This window comes from Cyprinodon tularosa, unplaced genomic scaffold, assembly GCF_016077235.1.
Source record: "Cyprinodon tularosa strain WSP-4 unplaced genomic scaffold, ASM1607723v1 ctg217, whole genome shotgun sequence".
Taxonomy (NCBI): domain Eukaryota; kingdom Metazoa; phylum Chordata; class Actinopteri; order Cyprinodontiformes; family Cyprinodontidae; genus Cyprinodon; species Cyprinodon tularosa.
The window spans coordinates 1,372,388-1,390,947 of NW_024038809.1; the positions used below are offsets into that span (position 1 = coordinate 1,372,388).

Here is an 18,560-nt window from a genome sequence, read left to right on the forward strand (position 1 = left end):
TTTAGGAAATCTGGGGCCTTCTGGTTTGAGAAGACAACACATAAAACAGACCCCTTATAGAAATGTTAATAGAATTGACACCCATTATTTGTTCTAGGGTTTGTCCCTCTCTTCTTGTTTTCCTCTCTATGTTTTGTACTCAGCTGACTTTTCATGCTCTTTTCAAGTCTCTAGATTTGGCGCTAGGAGCTTTTTAGAAATCAAAGTGCTAGAGGGGTCTGAAAAGTGGCTAAATATAGCGACTAAAGCGCTAAGTTGGCAACACTGCTCTTTGCATGGTTTGTTTTCAAATGGTTTGCTGCTGTCTGTTTGGACCTTTCTGAACATGTGCAGCAAATGGACTGATCCAATATGGTGGACACTGAAGGGGGGGGGGGCTGAGACACACTTAATATTATCAGCGTTCTGATGGCATTTTAGCCAAAGGATTTTTTATCAAAAACATAATTTATGTGCACAAATAAGTTATAGCTGTAATAACCAAACATGTAAACAGAGTTTTATGGGGCCCCCAGGAAATTGGGGCCCTAGACAACTGCCTAATGATAAATCTACCCCAACCCCCCACCCCGACTGACACACTAAACTATGTTTAATGTTCTATCTGTCAACATGGTGCATCTGCTAAAAAAAAAATTCTATTTTTTTGTGGTTTATCTTTAAAAGTATCAAGAATTTTGGAGCAGCCTAAAAGGAATAGAAACGTGTCAGCCATTGTGTTTTTATTCTAATTTTCTTGTTGTGTCATCCTTTTCCTCTCAGCTATCACTCAAGTTATCTGAATTAAAGTTAATTTGAAATTAAATCATGGTTTATTTACTTATTTTACTGTACTTATTGTTTAAAAATTATGATTTAAAATCCTAGTTTAGATGTTGGAGCTTGGCCTGTTTTCCAGTGTGGTCCTGTTTCTCTGACCGTGACTGGCTGGATGTACTCTCTTCATCCTCTGACATGGGAGCTGGCTCGGAGCTCGTCTGCCTGGCTGTGTGTTTCCTGGATGGGGCCGCCTTTTACAGTTGCTTTTTGTATCTCTGCTTCTGTCTCCTTGCACCCCAGTCGGCCTCAGCAGATGGCCGCTCACACTGAGCCTGGTTCTGCTGGAGGTTTCTTCCTGTTCAAAGGGAGTTTTTCCTCTCCACTGTCGCTACAAGCATGCTTAGTGTGAGGGATTGCTGAAGAGTCAATGAGTCGATGCAATCAACTGGTTTTCCTTAGATAGAAAACTCTGTATCAATTTGACTGTATGATCTGGTTGAACTGTAAAGTGCCTTGAGATGACATGTGTTGTGAATTTGGCGCTATATAAATAAACTGAATTGAATTGAATAGTCCACAAGCATCCTCATTCACATTTCCCCCTAAATCTTCACATTATGATATATGTTTACATTATTTATTGCTGCATCTAAAATTATTAAATATATTTTCAATTTAATAGATAGAAACATAGATACATAACATAGATATGAAATAATGCAATAGAACCTACAATAACTTAAATTATATCATTTTGCTAGGTCATCAAATTACAAAAGATGATTAGGACCACTGGGGGAAAAAAAGTTAATTGATTTTTAAATATTATTTCAGTTTAATATGGGGGAAAAAGTCAGAATTCTGACTTTAATCTCAGAATTCTGACTTTTTTCCCATACTAAACTGAAATAAAATTTAAAATTAGTTAACTTTTTTTCCCAGTGAACATAATCCTCTTCCGTAGAAATAAAAATTAAAAAGCAGCTAATTTTTTTTTATTTCTTCAGTGGCCCTAATCCTCTTCAGTATCAAATCAATTCAGTTCAGTCCGTGCAAATAAACTGCCTGTAGTGTCTTTAAATGTCCAGCAGGTGTCAGTATTTTGTGAGACAGTATCAACACGGGATCTATATTTTGGCAATGTGTAAACGCTTCAAGATGCCTCATTAACCCATCACTACTATCTATCTATCTATCTATCTATCTATCTATCTATCTATCTATCTATCTATCTATCTATCTATCTATCTAGAAATGAAGATGTATCATTGTGACTGGATGAATAAATAAGTGCATGGTCTTATTATTAATGTAGTTCTGGCATCATTGCATTTGCCTCTCTGCTTCAAATGACGATGCAGCTTCTGATCCTGATCAGGCGCTTTTCTTAGAAACAGCAAACGTTTTTAATAAGATGATAAAAAAAAAACAAGTTATAAAACAAGAAGTAGAGATAATGAACAAAATTATTTATCTTTATGTATTCTTCATGGGAATCCTTTATATTATTGCCAATGGGCTCGGCAGGAAGGATAAAATAAATACAGTCATTTTTTAAAATCTGGTTTGATATTTTCTGTTCACTTGCAGAAAAATATGTTTATGAAAGTATCAAGAAAATTTAATCAGATGAAAAGGTCAGATTTTTTATGAAATGTCTGGCAGCAGATTGAGATGACAGTTATATCAGTGAGGGACGTTTTTTTTTCCTGAGAAATGTTACTTGGTACATAAAGACAAGCACAGTAAACATATTAATCAATTAAATTCAGTTTATTTCTATAGCGCCAATTCACAACACTTCATCTCAAGGCACTTTCCAGTTCAACCAGATCATCCAGTCAGGTTGATTCAAAGTTTTCTATCTAAGGAAAACCAGCTGATTGCATCGACTCATTGACTCTTCAGCAATCTCTCACACTAAGCATGCTTGTAGCGACAGTGGAGAGGAAAAACTCCCTTTGAACAGGAAGAAACCTCCAGCAGAACCAGGCTCAGTGTTACTGACATTGAATGCAACACATCATACAATTGATAATATAAATGTACCTAATGACATCATTATACAGAGAATCACTTCTGCAAACCTTTCAAACATCACCGCTTTCATTGGAGACTTCCCTGTAGCACCCACTAACTGGGAGTCCTGTCATAGCAGGAAAAAATCTTACAGATGAAGAACATTTGATCCCAGCAGAAAACAAATCACCAGGAAATGGGTTGTGTTGAACCCATTGAAACTATCCAGAATGGACGTCTGCCTGGCGACTTCTTCTTGTCCCCAGGTGTCTTCCTGTCTCATCATCAGATTATGTCTGAAGGGATCATTTTATTTTGGAGATATGAGGAGAAGCTCGGCTGTCTAAATTATTTCTTCTCCAGGACAAGAGATAAAACCTGCTGCAAAATTGAATCAAATAGATGGACTACATCTAAACTGGTAGGAACAAGCAATTATTATTATTCTTTTAAAAAAACCACTTCGGTCAAATACAGTAAACAACTACAAAAATGAAAAATAAAGTTCATTTAGTAAAACAAATGGATATAGAGCTAGATCTGTTAGAAAATGACAAAAAGAGAAACATCACTTATTACATAATAGTCTTACAGAAATTAGATCAGACTGAAATAAACTAACATAAAGATGATATATAACGTCCAAAGCAAGCATTTAAAAGATGGTTAAAAAAATATATATTGGGGCAGGAAAAAAAGGAAACAAATTCATCTGTTAGGTTTCTGTTATAGTATTCAGTCTTGCTTTACTCCTTGCTGTGTTCTTTGTTTTTTTTTCCAGTTACTGTCCGAGTCTGGGTTCTATTATGTTTTCTTTAGAGTGTTTAGTTTTTCTTTTCTCCATGTTTAATAGTCCTATTAATTTAACATTGTGTTATTTCCAGTCTTCCTGGTTTCTATTTGTTGCTCTCTGCTGCCCTCTTGTGTTCTCCTTCTTCCCTAGCTCTTTCCCTCTCTTGATCTGTGCACACCTGCTCCCAGTTTCCTCATTAGCCCCCTCTTTGTCTCAGTCTCCTTTAAAAGCCCTCTCTCTTCAGTTCCCCTTTACTGGGTCCTTGTCAAACACTGCCAAACTTTGTCAAAATTCCTCCAACTCCGTCTTCCTGAGTCTTCCTCGTTGTGACAGTGATTCCCCTGATGTCTCCACGGTTTCTGGTTCGTTTTGACTAGTTTTTATGTTTGATTCTTTTGGATTTTTGGACTGCTGATTTGATGCTTGTTTGGACTTCGTTTTCATTTTTGGATTTTTGGATAACCTGCCTTTGTTTTCAGTTTCCTTTTTTAATTAAATCTAAAGAAATTCCCCTCTGCCTTCCTGCCTCTGCTTTTGGGTCAACACTCAATAACCAAATCCTGACATCATCACACCAAAAATAATATAGACATTTTAGAAACAACAAAACCCATTTATTCTTACCTCTGTTGCACTGAAATTATACCTTAAAAAGGCAGGACACATTTTTCTGTTCTAGAACCAGGTCGCTTCACAGGAAGCGAAGCCATCCGTGAAATTCAGAGACAATATCCTGTCTGACAAAATCCATCACTAAACAGAGTGGGAGGCCCGCGGATTCAGGCCCTGATCTTATATACCTCCATCCTGGAACTTAAATGGCCAAAAGCAAAACTCAAACATGGACTCCAACGATCCAGGAGAGCAGCGGCTGGGTCTTTGATTTACATCGGGCTTGGAACGTGCAGACGATGATGGACCTCCAGATGCTTTAAAGCAGGGATGACAAAGTCAAACACACTGAGGGCCAAAAAAACTAATTTGCTACAAGCCGAGGGCCGGACTGGTTAAACGTTTATCAAAACATATTGAATTTAAAATAGCCTTTTGAACCAAGACCTAATACACTGTAAATACATAATTAAAAGTGCATGCGTTATAAACCGAAAATGCATTACTGTGCCGCTCTATCACTTACTGCTTTCAAATAGTAAAAATTTAAATCAGTTGAATTCTCTCTAAATAAAACAAAATACAAAAATCTATGGCACACAGACAAAACAAGACTCCCTTCAAAGAAAAATCACGTCTTGTACAAAGAAATGTAAAAAATTTTGGACCCAGAATTCAGCCAGAGGTTCTTTAAAAAAAAGGAATTTATTAAACAAAAAGCAGAGAAATACCAAAAAGGACAGAAGAATCAAAAAGATTACAGACTACAGGTGTCAGCAGAGGCTGATTGAAGCCAAAATAAAAGGAGCCTGGATGGAGGGAGGAGCGGAGCTGATCCTGCAGGTGATAGAGGCCAAGCGAGGGGCAGAGGACAGGTACACCGTATCGTCTGTGGCCTTGGGTATCCCAGGATTCATTGCGAGTCCAAGCAAGCCGGCTGCTTCGTGATCAGAGGAAAAAGGGAAATGGAGCTGAACAGTGGTGAATATACTGAGCCCCTAAAGGGACATGGAAGAAAAAATAAACTTTGCGAGATCCCGCAATACTTTTGCGAGATCTCGCAAAACGTTTTGCCATGTCAGCGAACTGGAAGTAAAACAAACACACAACAGTGGAGGTTCAAAGTGTACGTTTATGGGAGGATAATACGCTCATGTGTCAGCTACAACCATGGAGGACGATTTGGTGCGGTTCTTAATTTATAGAGAAGTCCCAAAACATGATATTACACGAATGAAGAGAGACAAGGTCAGTATGCAATCCTACGGAGCCCCTAAAGGGACATGAAGGGAAAAAATAAACTTTTGCGGGATCTCCCAAAAGTTCTTTTTTTCCCCTCCATGTCCCTTTAGGGGCTCCGTATGAATATGGGAAGTGCAGTCAGAAAAAAACAAAAAAAACAAAACAATCCACTGGACTCCAAGTTTGAAGATGTTTCGCTGCCCATCCAGGAAGCTTTTTCAATTAAAGTGTCAGAAATAGCTTTGAGCTTTAAGATTTATACAGCAGCTCAACAAAGGCTTGTTTGTGTTTAGATATTTCTGACAGTTTGAATTGAAAAAGCTTCCTGGATGGGAAGTGAAACATCTTCATACTGGTAAACAGAGGCGTAGCCAAAAAATGTTAATAAGGGTGGCCAGTGTACACTGAGGGGGGGCCGAAAATGGATAACCAGAACCTCACAGTCAATCTGCACTGTTCCAACAGGAAAATTAACGAGCAAAACATCCACATTTTCTAAATAAAGACAAACTGTATTTTCCCACAGCGTTTGCTAACAAATAGAAAATATAATCAACATCTGTGCTTTCTAGATAAAAGGTATGGTGGATAAAATCTTTTCCATTGTCATTACTTACCTACTTTTATCAATACTCATTCTGCATAAAATTGATATTAACAAGTACTAATATCTACAATACGTTTTTATTAAAATAGTTATCTATGATTTCAGGGACACATCATTTTCTCTTTACCCCATAAAACACAAAATCTATTTCTGCTTGAATTCTGTACTTATAATCTTTAATGTTAGTATGTTGATGTGCCTAATTATACAGTGTTTTTGTTGTCAAGTCTTGTTAATATATAAAAAATGTAAATGTTTTGAATATTGAGAGTATTACTGTCACCACTATCTGTATTAGAGTGAAATAAATGGTAGGGGTGGCCAATGATTGGCTAAGGATGGCTATGGCCACCTCTGGCCCCCCATCTAGCTCCGCCCCTGCTTGTAAACAAAGTCCAGTGGATTGATTTTTAACATTTTTCAGACTGACTTCTGTCTGAAATGAACGAAAATAGTTGTTTTAAATGGTTATAGAGTCAGATATGTGGCGGATAACGTTGGTTTATTGAAATGTTTTTATCTGTCCCTGTGTAAATGGGTTTGGTTGACATTTAATGACAGATTTCAATATCTCTGCAGTGTGATGACGTGTCACGGTTGCTAGGAGACAGAGCATATGGGCAGTGAAAGCAAGAGAAGGCTGGACCTGTTTGAATCCAAAGCCAAAACTCTTCTTTCCTCCTTATTTTCACGGACCTCAAAGGATCCAGTCCTGATAGACCGGGTCCATGGAGGATGCAGCGGTTTTAAAACGCTTTCTGACCCAGAGTCCGTTGTTACAGGACTTCACTGTACCCATTTTGTGAAAAAGTTTTTACTTCCATGCATGGATCTGTGTGCTAGCTACATTTCTCAGTACCTTTCTGCGTGCCGACAAACCTGCTTTAAGCGTTTAATCACCACCTAAAGGGCTGCAGGGAGAAACTTAACGTCACACTGTTGGTAAATATAGTGTGATTAAGATTTGGTGCCTCTGAAATTTGAAAATTGCCTTTCAATAATTTGCGATTATGCAATTAATTGCCCAGCCCTGTTCTATTTCAATAAATAAGGTAAAAATAACAGATTTAAACAAAAATAAAGGATCAAATCTCCTCCACTTGTTATAATAGAAAAATGAAAGCAATGCAATGAGGACTTAAAATGTTTTATTACACCAAGGAGAACGGATTGGAAAGACATATTTTCTGATTTAGGAAGCTTAAAGGGATTTCTTTTATTTACAGAGAACCACATTCTGATGCGTGAAAGCAGCGTTATGGTGGCAGCATCCAGCAGTGGAAGCTGGTTAGACCCGTTTTTCTGTCTCCAAGGGTCCAGAGGAGCCTTCAGTTGCAGTTATCCCGCTGACTGCTTCTCCTGCAGCACTTTTATCTGATCCTCAACAGTTTTTAGTTCCTCCTTCAAAGCTGAAACCTGAACAGACAGGATGACAGAACATGAATAACTATTATCACTATATTAACATGATCACAGATGGAAAAACAAACAAACAAATTACTCACTTTTAATTCATAACATTCAAGTTATTATTGACATGGAAAAACAAACATCTGAAAAACAAAAACCCAAATTCCAGAATGTATAGAAACAATAAATTTTAGACAAAAAAAAGTAGTTTCTCAGGAATAACAGGAATCCTTTTGTAATTTAATGCTGAGTTCAGAGCGCACGCAGCAGAAGCAGCAGATTGTATTAATTTAGTTCTGACGCGCGGCTAAAGCATCTTTGCTGCTTTAACTGCGAGTCAAAAAGTGGGTCTGATGCACGATGGGCGGAGCTACCTTTCCTTTCTTTGCCTGGAACAATGGCAGCTAGATTTGCTGTGATCAGTGGATAAAAATTAGTTTTAGTTTAGTTTAATTTTCCCCAGCAGCAGCAGCCTCTAGCCTGGTCGCCTCTTTGCGGTTTTACGCTGCTTTTTGCCGCGGCTGGAAGGCGTTTTTCACGTATGTAGCCGGCAGGTTTCTACATTTTAAGTTAATAAACTGTTTCAGAGGAGTGACCAGAGGTGTTAAAGGCACACTATGCAACATTTTTCAGTTAATTAATGTGTTCCATAACGTTTTGGATGATTAAATGAGTCATTTCAGGTTGAACAAAGGTATTCTCGGCCGCCCTGGTGGTCTGTGGGGGAAATACCGCACTTGCAATTGCAGGAGCACCGACCCGCACCCACAGGCTCAGAAGTCTCGTGAGAGTCAGTCTTGCTTTACAGCGAGAACTGCTACACCCCCCAGTTAAAAGCATTCTCGTTGCTAGCACAGTGGCGATCTTTGTGCAGTTATGCTACGTTCACGCAGCAAAAGCAGCAAAATCGCGTCTGCTGCTTCATGTTTGCTGCTTGTACCAGTTAGTTCTGACGCGTGGCTGAAGCAGCTTTGCTGCTCTGGCTGCGCGGTGCAAAAGTATGTCTGACGCGCGTTGGGCGGAGCTTCACTATCCTTTCTCTGCCTTGCAGCTATATTTGCTGTGATCAGTGGGAATAAAGTAGTTTTAAGATGTGTTTAAGTGAGAAAATACACCTGAAAACGTAATCAGTGCAGTCAGTTCATTCAGATTATTATCCTGCCTTCAATATTTTTTCTGTCGGAGCCGCTCAGACCCCCACATACCAGCGGTGCGCCGACAGTAGGAACCCCTTCATCAGCAGCCTCTGGCCGGGTCGCCTCCTCGCAGCAGCTGGTAGGTGTTTTTCATCTAAATAATCCAAACTGCATATTCTGCCAGCAGATTTCTGCATTTTAAGTTAATTTAGGCGTCAATAAACTGTTTAAGAGGAGAGATCACAGCCTCTGATCATCAGCGCTGTGTCTCTCTCCCTGCGTCAGATGATTAAACGCGCCTGACGCGCTGCTTCAGCTGCTCAGACGCGCTGCGCCTGCTGCTCAAAACGCGCCGCGGGACCTTTTGCTGCGCCTTGATGCGCGTCAACCATTGACTTTGCATGTAAACTCGCTGCTTCTGTCGCGCCAGCTGCGTCCAGTGTGAACGCAGCATTAGTCATTCGTTGCGTTCGCCTGTCTGCTAAGCTCAAAACAACCGCGCCTGGCTTGACGGAGAAACCAGGAGAACAGCTGAGCATATTTACGACAGTGCACTTTTACTTTCGCCCTCTGGGGGGAGCCTCGCTGGAAAATCAACACCGGTTGCATAGTATACCTTTAAGTAGGGCTGCAACAACGAATCGATAAAATCGATAAAAATCGACAAAAATCGACTTTTAAAAGCGTTGGCAACGAATTTCATCATCGATTAGTTGTGTCGCGCGATTACTGCGTCATCCGCCGCCGCCGTCATCATCACTGCCACTTGACTGAAACGGGGGAAGAAAAAAAAAATACTGCAGAGCGAGCCAGCGCTGCAGGTGCAGTGTTGCCAACTCAGCGACTTTGTCGCTATATTTAGCGACTTTTCAGACCCCTCCAGCGACTATTTTTCAAAAAAGCGACTAGCCACAAATCTGGCGACTTTTTACGGTGTCACTGGCGGCTTTTGGAGACTCTTACGTGAAAGCATGTATCGTTCCTACACTTGTCCTCCAGCGGCAGCTGCTGCCGTGGGGCGCCTCCCCCATCCCAACCCCGTTCTCCTGCAGGAGTCCCTCTCAGCGCTGCAGTCAGAGCAGCAGGATGTTTACCCTCAGCGTCCAGACTGCAAATGAAGCGCGCATGCGCCGGGATTGACGGCGCAAATTGATCACAATAATTAAAATAGCCTGCGCTTTGTACAGTGAAAAAAGTCGTAACATGCAACTTTTGTCAAAACAAATGAACATGGCACGGAAGCACCACTGTTATGATGCAGCACCTGAAAAGGAAACACGTTGGAGCCTTCAATGGCAGTGAAGAGAGCTGATCAGCAGGGTGAGCGGCCATGTTTGTTTGGTTTTAAAGTGGGGAAACGTAACGTTAGTTTCTCAGGTAGCTCATCTGATGCTTTCCTTACCGTGTTAGTAGGTTACAGACAGTGATAAGGTTGGCTACTTATTTTACTTTTAATTTCATTTGAATTAGCTTAAGCAGCATTTATATTTACTTGATAAATAAATTAACTTGCAAATTATGAGGGCAAGGCTTTTAAAGTTTAAATCTTCTGGCAAAGATAAAGTAAAGAAGATCCTGCAATTTATGGAAGTAAAGCAGAATAAAATCCAGCAAGATCAGTAATATGTCAATTAATTATCTGCCACATTCCCATGTAAATATCTGTCTTTGGAGGATGTGTTTTTTAGCACCCCTAGTTCTCTCATTTTTATTCCAAATACAATTTATAATTTGAATCACAGGGCTATTTTTATCTCTATGGTTCAGTATTTTCTCAAGTAGCAACTTTAACTGCTATACTTTCCTGTCTTAAAAGGCAGAACTCTTCTAGTCTAAAAAAAACCTCATTTGTTGAAATGGGGGGGCCTATTGTTTGAACCCCTTAGGGGCTTTTAAAAACAAAAATGTCTTTTTTTGCGCTTTATGAAACAAAGTAGCCTATATTTTGTGGATTTACAGCTACATTTCTCATGTAAGTTTGCGTAGTTTTAACACAAACATTTATTTTTCACATTGCACCAGTACAGTTAATGAGCAACCTGTACTTGTGTGCTTGTTTGTTCTGTCTAAAATGTTTATTTTGGAATAAAGAGGTTAATATAAAAAAAATTTTTTGTCCGATTCATCGATTAATGTAGAGGTCACGGATTAGCGGGCCGCGGTCCGGATCCAGACCCAACCTGATTTAAAACATTTATAAATTACCGCTATCTGACGACAGTTTCTAAACGCCACTTGCGCCGCTTCTCCTGTTACCCTGAAATCTTACATCCTCCATCACCGCCCCGCTGTGCTCCAGACCTCTTAGTCCTAACTGCCAACAATATATAGGTTAAATCTTGGAGGCAGGAAGGAAGCCAGGTATCCCCTCTCCTCCAGCGCTCACCTTGCTTTGCAGCTGCTCCCTGATGTGTGCTGGAATCTTCGTCCGACTGTTGGGACACTGCAGCCTGCCAAGATTCTCCTCCAGCTTTGGAAGAAGCTTCTCTCTTCGCTGAGAAAGATGCTGAATCTGCTTGTCAGTATCGACTCCACTCTGAAATAAATCCAATAATACACGGTTAGATATATGCTCAACCATTCCTCAGCCTTATTTGAGAAAACTCTCAAAACTAGAGTTTTTAAATTGAAACATAAATAAAAACAAATATTGTCACTCTGACATCCACATGTTGTTTACACTGCAATGCATTCTGGGTAAATGACGTATGCTAGGTCCTGTGGCACATGTCATGCCTCCATTCAGCTAAAACAGCAGAGGTGTCAAGTAATAAAGTGCAAATACTTTGTTCCCCAGATTAAGTAGAAATGTTGACTATCTATAGTTTACTGGAGTCATTATTTTTTAGACAACTTTTTACTTCTACTGCTTCCATTTTAAATATAGACTTAGTAGTTTTGTTTCATTTAAGTTAATTTTCATTCTGGCCTGTTGGTATTTAAAAAGGTTTCATCAAGACAATTAATTTCTTTGTGGTTGGACTCGGTGCTGCCTAGGGTTGGGAATTGAAAAGATTTTCACGATTCCGATTCCCTTTTCGATTCTATGAAACGATTCGATTCTTTATCGATTCTTTTTTCGATTCCAATTTGGGGAAAAAAGGAGAACAAACAGTTTGATTATCAGCATCAACTGTGTTTACTTAACTATTGCACAATCTTACAAAATCAACAAGATCAAGATGTCCACAGGAAATGTGAAACTGGAGTAACATCTGTGTTTAAATGAAAAATTAATACAAGAACAAACTTAATAACCAACAATGTCTAATAACAAATTATGGGATAATAACCTATTTTAAATAACAAAAAATACTAATTATAAAACAGTAGTAGGGAAAATTAACAGTTATTTTGCAGAAAGATGAGCACATCTGCTTTTTCTGGAAGGATACGGGATCTTTCAGGGCTTATGGTGTCTCCAGCCATGGAGGACACCCTCTCAGATGGGGTGGAGGAAGCCTGCACACAGAGGTAGTTTTCAGCCAGTCCAGATAGCAAGGGCAGCGTATCTTGCTTGTTCCACCACCACAGTGTGGCGCTATCCCTGCAGGGGATGGAGGGCAAGCTTTTATAGAGCTGGATTTCCTGATCTACCCTCTGGGCTAAGGAAAGACGGGGCTTTGATTCACAAAGTGACCGCAGCTCGTTGTCTTCCTCCTCGAATAGTTCTTCCAACTTGCGTAACTTGCGTAACTTTGGTAACTTACGTAACGTACGTAAAAAAACGTGACGTAAGTCGTGCTCCCCAGAGCCGGCGCTCTAGGCTCTGGTGCTGCGGGAATCGAAAAAAGAATCGTTCAGCGAGCTGCCAAACGATGCCATGGAATCGGAAAATACGGAACCGGTTCTGAACAGGAACCGGTTTTCGATTCCCATCCCTAGTGCTGCCCCAACTTGTTGTTCACCACTTACCAGTGGCAGGCTAGCTCAAGGTCACCTGACCTGCAAACAGGAAGCCTGGGTTTGTATCCCAGCTGGGGGGGGGTGTGAGCTGCCAGTGTGGGTCCTTATTAAAGACCCTTCATGCTAAGGGGAGGGGCAGCCTAGTGGTTAGAGGACTGTGCTCAGGAATCCTGAGGTTCTGAGTTTGAGCCCCACTCCCACAGACTTCCACTCTGGCTTTCTGAGCACAATCATTAACCTGGGGCTCTACAGGCGCCCCACGATGGCAGCCCACTGCTCCCCAAGGAGATTAATACATTAAGGGCCGGATTTATCAAGATCCAATTTTGCGTGCAGTAATTTGCGCTCGCAAACTGGAATTTTGCGCGAGGGGCTGAACCATGGTTTGCGGGTGATTTAACAAGAGCGATTGCGTAACCGGTGGCAGGTGCAAAACTGTTGGAGACGCCCTATTTGAATGATGGTTTTGCGCGTTTGGTGGTTTGCGGCATGGCGAGTTTGGACAGCAGAAGGCGCAAAAGGAAATTCGACCCCATGGAAATGGAGGTATTGGTGGATGAATCCAACAAACATTTAAGTGAGCTACAGCAAAGAAGTGTGACCGTCACACAGAGGAACGCTATATGTGAACAAATCTGTAATAAAGTAAACGCTGTTGGTGAAACCTTGCGAACAGTGGATGAAGTAAAAAGAAGATACCAGGATATTAGAAGGCGAACCAAAGAAAAACTGGCATATAACAAAACATCTGCGAACAAAAGAGGAGGGGGCACAGTAGATGAGATGCCTCTGACCAGCATTGAGGAACAAGTACAGCTGACGCTCTGTGAGGAGCAAATCACTGGAATTGCAGCTCCAAAATGGCAATGCTGGATAAACGAAATGTTTGGATTATCGTTTCCTCGTTCATTGCAAAAATATTCACACGGAGTGAAAAAATGCGTTCTCTGCATCTCCTTGCTTCATTTCCATGTCTCCTTCTTACGACAATAACCGCTGCCATGTGTGCGCAATTACGCATACAGACCATTTGCACCTTCTTTTGAAACGTGTTAAATATAGAGTCAGATACCATTAGCAAAATTGCTTTTAGGTTTGATAAATCACTTTGCGAGTGCTAAATTAATATATTTACATGTTCTCCTCCCACAAGACGCACTTTTGCGTGTAAACGTCCCATATTGCATATTCATTGCAGAAAAAGTACTAAATGGATAAGAGGCGCTATTTAGCACGTTTTAAAGACCAAATCCTTTTAGCACGCTGTTGATAGATCAGTTTGTACATTTTTTAGCGTGCGCAGTGAAATAGCTCACGTTTTTATACACGCAAACCTTTGATAGATCCGGCCCTAAATCCGTACGCTGGAAGCACTGGAAAAATCATCTGGAAATAACTCAAAATTTCTTAAATTAGGTGTATTTGCCCTTAATTTGAGGAGGTAAATGGGGTAGTTTGCCAATGGAATGAGTATTTTTACTCATTAAAATAAGATAATTAGATAATATGCACTTGAAATAAGACAATGAAATTGAGTTTTCTTATTTTAAGTGTAAATTGTCTCGTTCCATTGGCAAAATTTCTCTTTTACCTCCTCAATCCAAGAACACATGCACTTATTTTAAGAAAAAATGATTCAGTTCATTATCTAGATTTCAGATTTTTCCAGTGAGAAAAGCTCAGTACTGGAGATGATTAACAGTCTTTCTAGGACTAAAGTAAAATGCCTTTTTTTTAAATCCACCTAAATACCTTCTTAGAGAATTCCATATTTTCCTTTTAACATTGTTTATCTCTTTATTACATTGTAGGTGAAAAAGTTTCACCTACAACCAGTTCCTGATTGGTTACCATGTTGAAAAGCTGGTTTCATCTTCAGCGATCAGCTCTCCTCTCTCTCCGTGCCGCGCTGCTGTTTAATACCTCAGCTCTACCTAGTAGCACCAGGTGAGGGAGGAGCAGTGGTTTGTTTTCCAATACAAATCCTTCCCAAGCCATCTGAGTATTTACAGGGTCCATAGTTTCCTTGCCTGCTTTTTGGTCCATCGTCTGAAAGACTCACCGCGTGACTCTTGAGCCTCTGACCGTTTCCAGGGTTCCCTCGGGTCCTTAAAAAGTCTTAAAAGTCATTGAATTCTTCAAAATAAAACTAAGGCCTCAAATGGTATTAAAATGTCTTAAATTAGTCTTTCGTAGGTCTTAATTTTTAAAACATCATAAATAGGACTATTTTTATTACGATTTATTTTTGTAATCTAAATAAAACGTTAAAATTGACAAATTTTGTTTTTTTTATAAAAAAAAAAAAACAGCTCGCCATTATTGGTTCCGTCCCGATAGCGGAACCAATAAAGCGTTGTTGCTGCCGGGACATTTGGGAGATGCTCCATTACCTTTTTGTCTGGAAAATATGAGCAAGTGTAAATGTAACGAAAATTGTCTCCAGCCAAGAGTTTTCTCCATGGCTAAAACCAGGGAACATACATGAGGCTCAGTGGATTTAGTGCAAGAAGTCATTCAAGCTCAGAACGATGGGAATTCAGGCAGTGGAGTCGCATGCGAAGCACGAAACACAAAGCGTCAAAATGGAGTTACCTAGAAACAGCCGGTATTTCTCAGTTTAGTTCCACCCTTGTCTCTGCAACGCCTCCACTTATCACCAAATCAAACATACTAAGAAAACCATACAAAGAAAAATAGCTGCAAAAAAGACTTAGCACTGGTTATGTTGTGGCTTTAAAACTGAGTTGTTTTGTTCCCTGCTAAAACAAAGTTTGTGAATTCAGTTAAATAATTGTTCAAATATATCTGTCATTTGTGTGTTTTTAGCTTTCTTCCTGTATGGGAAGCTTTTTGAAATTTGAACCATTAGTGCAGTGGTTTATGTTAAAATAAACCTTTGGGTTAAATTGTAGCAAGCAGGTTTTTTTTGTGTTTCTTGTGAATTTGGTCTTAAATTTTTATTTCAAGTGGCATTAAAAAGTCCCCAGATGTTGTTCTGGCCCCTCCCTCTTTCCCAGCATGCATCAGAGCAGACTTGTCCGTTCTCCAGACTGACAGCTGTCCCAGCATGCACTGCAGCAGCAGCAGCTTCCAGCTTAGCGCTCACAGAGCTCAGAGTATTAAGTTAAAGGAATAGTACAACCAAAACATGATTAGCCTTCATTTTCTACTCACCCCCATGCTGAACAACACTCTGGAGTACTTTTTTGATATCTCAAATGCATCTGGAGATCTGGGAGGCTTCTTGCTGTCTGCTGACATTCAAATAATGGAGGTCTATGGCGCCCGAGGCAGAAAGGTCCATAAAAGTCCACAAAAAACGGGTCAATATTCCTCCATACTGCTCGTCCAATGTATTCCAAGTGTCCTGAGTGGGTAGCGTCCAGAATTTACTCGAAACGAAATCATTTAGAATGTTTTTAGAGCATAAACAGTAGTGTATAGGATTTCCTGAAAGCGCGTTCACGAGTCTACGGAAACCGCGGCAGACCAAACCAGACGAAAGTGCGCATTCAGCGTCTGCTCTGCCAATAATGCAAGCGTAGAAGAAGAAATGTGCTGTTTACCTGTGCAAAGAAAGAAACAACGAAAGAAAAATGTCTGAGGAAGAGCATGAGTTCTTTGCCGAGCTGAATGCGCACTTTCATCTGGTTTGGTCTGCCGCGGTTTCCGTAGACTCGTGAACTCGCATGCGCGCACTTTCAGGAAATCCTATACACTACTGTTTATGCTCTAAAAACATTCTAAATGACTTCGTTTCGAGTAAATTCTGGATGCTACCCACTCAGGACACTTGGAATACATTGGACGAGCAGAATGGAGGAATATTGACACGTTTTTTGTGGACTTTTATGGACCTTTCTGTCTCGGGCGCCATAGACCTCCATTATTTGAATGTCAGCAGACAGCAAGAAGCCTCCCAGATCTCCAGATGCATTTGAGATATCAAAAAAGTACTCCAGAGTGTTGTTCAGCATGGGGGTGAGTAGAAAATGAAGGCTAATCATGTTTTGGGTGTACTATTCCTTTAAATGTTCTCTTTTCTGTTGCTGTCGTTCTATAAAAGTACATTTTTCGATAATTTAAGGCGAGAACATTATACTTTGAGCGTCACTATGTGGCTCATTTATTACTGTTGAGAGGACCACGGTAACCAGCGGACCTCTGAGGCTAAGCGCCACCAGAGCTACCGTTAGCCCGTCTGCAGCGGCCCTCTCGCTGCATAGCCGCGTGTGAAGGACCACTAGCTATGATGGAGATTTTTTTTGTTTTATTTGGCAAAATGTTCATTTGATTTGTGTTTATCTGACTGTGTTCATTATTATTCCCCCAATAAATAAAAAAAAGTCATAATTTATTATTATCTAGAAACTATTAACAACAGGAGGTAAAATGCAGCTCCAGACGAGCTGCGCGTGTGGTGATGTCATCAGTACGCTTCGTTCCAATTGACCCGTATTTATGCTGCTTGCTCCCGTTCTTTGTTCTTCTCAAGAACAGAATCGGCGAAGACACGAGTCCATATCTACGTTCTTGTGAATTGAGAAACGGTCTCTCTTTAAAATGAAAACAAAACAAAAATACCTTTTAAAGGAATAGTACACCCAAAACATGATTAGCCTTCATTAGCGCCCCCATGCGCGCTCACGATTCTACGGAAGCCGGCAGACCAAACCGGAAGGAAGTGCGCATTCAGCGTCTGCTCTGCCGATAATGCAAGCGTAGAAGAAGAAATGTGCTGTTTACCTGTGCAAAGAAAGAAACAATGAAAGAAAAATGTCTGAGGACTTCAGTGTTGAGGAAGAGCATGAGTTCTTTGCCGAGCTGAATGCGCTGGTTTGGTCTGCCGGCTTCCGTAGCGTCGTGAGCGCGCATGGGGGCGCTATTAGGAAATCCTATACACTACTGTTTATGCTCTAAAAACATTCTAAATGACTTCGTTTCGAGTAAATTATGGACGCTACCCACTCAGGACACTTGGAATACATTGGACGAGCAGTATGGAGGAATATTGACACGTTTTTATGGACTTTTATGGACCTTTCTGTCTCGGGCGCCATAGACCTCCATTATTTGAATGTCAGCAGACAGCAAGAAGCCTCCCAGATCTCCAGATGCATTTGAGATATCAAAAAAGTACTCCAGAGTTTTGTTCAGCATGGGGGTGAGTAGAAAATGAAGGCTAATCATGTTTTGGGTGTACTATTCCTTTAAATAAGTTCCAAATATACTCAATTTAAAGATGAGTTGTTTTATGTTTATGCTAGATGTTTAGAATGACTCACTCGGATGTGAAGGTGCAGCTGACAGGTGTGGTCTACCACGCCGATGAAGCATCCAGTGGGTGGAGGTGTGGAGTGGACAGAGGGGGGAGAACCTCCTTGATCTGGACAGTAGATCTGGAGGCTTGAGATCCGACTTAAAGTCAGAAGAGCTGAATCAAAGCGGAGGAGCGTCTGCGCCTGGCTGGGCGAACACACTGCCCACACTGAAAGAAGCACAAGAGACATGAATACTTTAGGCACTGCTTCTTTGGATCACTTACCAATATTTAAAGTAATTCCCTTTATGCACAAAAATATCATGTAAAATGATGGTTGTTAGCGGATCTGATCTGTTGACTTACTGACAGGTTTCTCTTTGGTCAGGCCACACTGGGCTCGCAGAGATCGAGCTGTTCGGATAATGTCCTGGACCAGCAGGAAGTCCCTCTCCACCTCAGGGAAATACCAGTGTGTCTGGAATAAAACAGGCAGAGCAAAAAATAAAGTTCATGAAGAGGAAAAACTGGAGAAACCAAGATTTTAAGTAAACAGAAAAAAAAAAGCAGATGACCTTTGCTCTCCGTGTTTGACCCTGGATCAGACTAAAGATTTACCCACTTTAGGCAGGATCAACTTTATCGATTATATTTGATAGTGTTTTGAATTTACTCCCAATGCCAGAAGTTAACATACAATTCATGGACAATATGGGCTGTTTTTATGAAGTTCTGGAGTTTTTTTTTTCTCTGATTGGCCTCCAATACATGTCAGGCAGAATCAAACTTCTAGATTCAAAGAATGTAATAACA

The 18,560-nt window shown here is 40.5% G+C and overlaps 1 protein-coding gene across 2 annotated transcripts in view; it reads right to left on the reverse strand.

The window, feature by feature from the left end:
• Positions 1-7,163: 7,163 nt before the first annotated feature.
• Positions 7,164-18,560, reverse strand: part of vars2 (valyl-tRNA synthetase 2, mitochondrial) — a 33,892-nt gene continuing 22,495 nt past the window's right edge. For both annotated transcript variants that reach the window (XM_038285920.1, XM_038285919.1), the window contains exons 19-22: positions 18,114-18,225; positions 17,773-17,975; positions 10,965-11,114; positions 7,164-7,448 (exon numbers count right to left, since the gene is read on the reverse strand). In XM_038285920.1, coding sequence (XP_038141848.1) covers positions 7,371-7,448; positions 10,965-11,114; positions 17,773-17,975; positions 18,114-18,225 — 543 coding nt within the window. In that variant the 3' untranslated portion in view covers positions 7,164-7,370. The remainder of the gene's footprint in view (positions 7,449-10,964; positions 11,115-17,772; positions 17,976-18,113; positions 18,226-18,560) is intronic.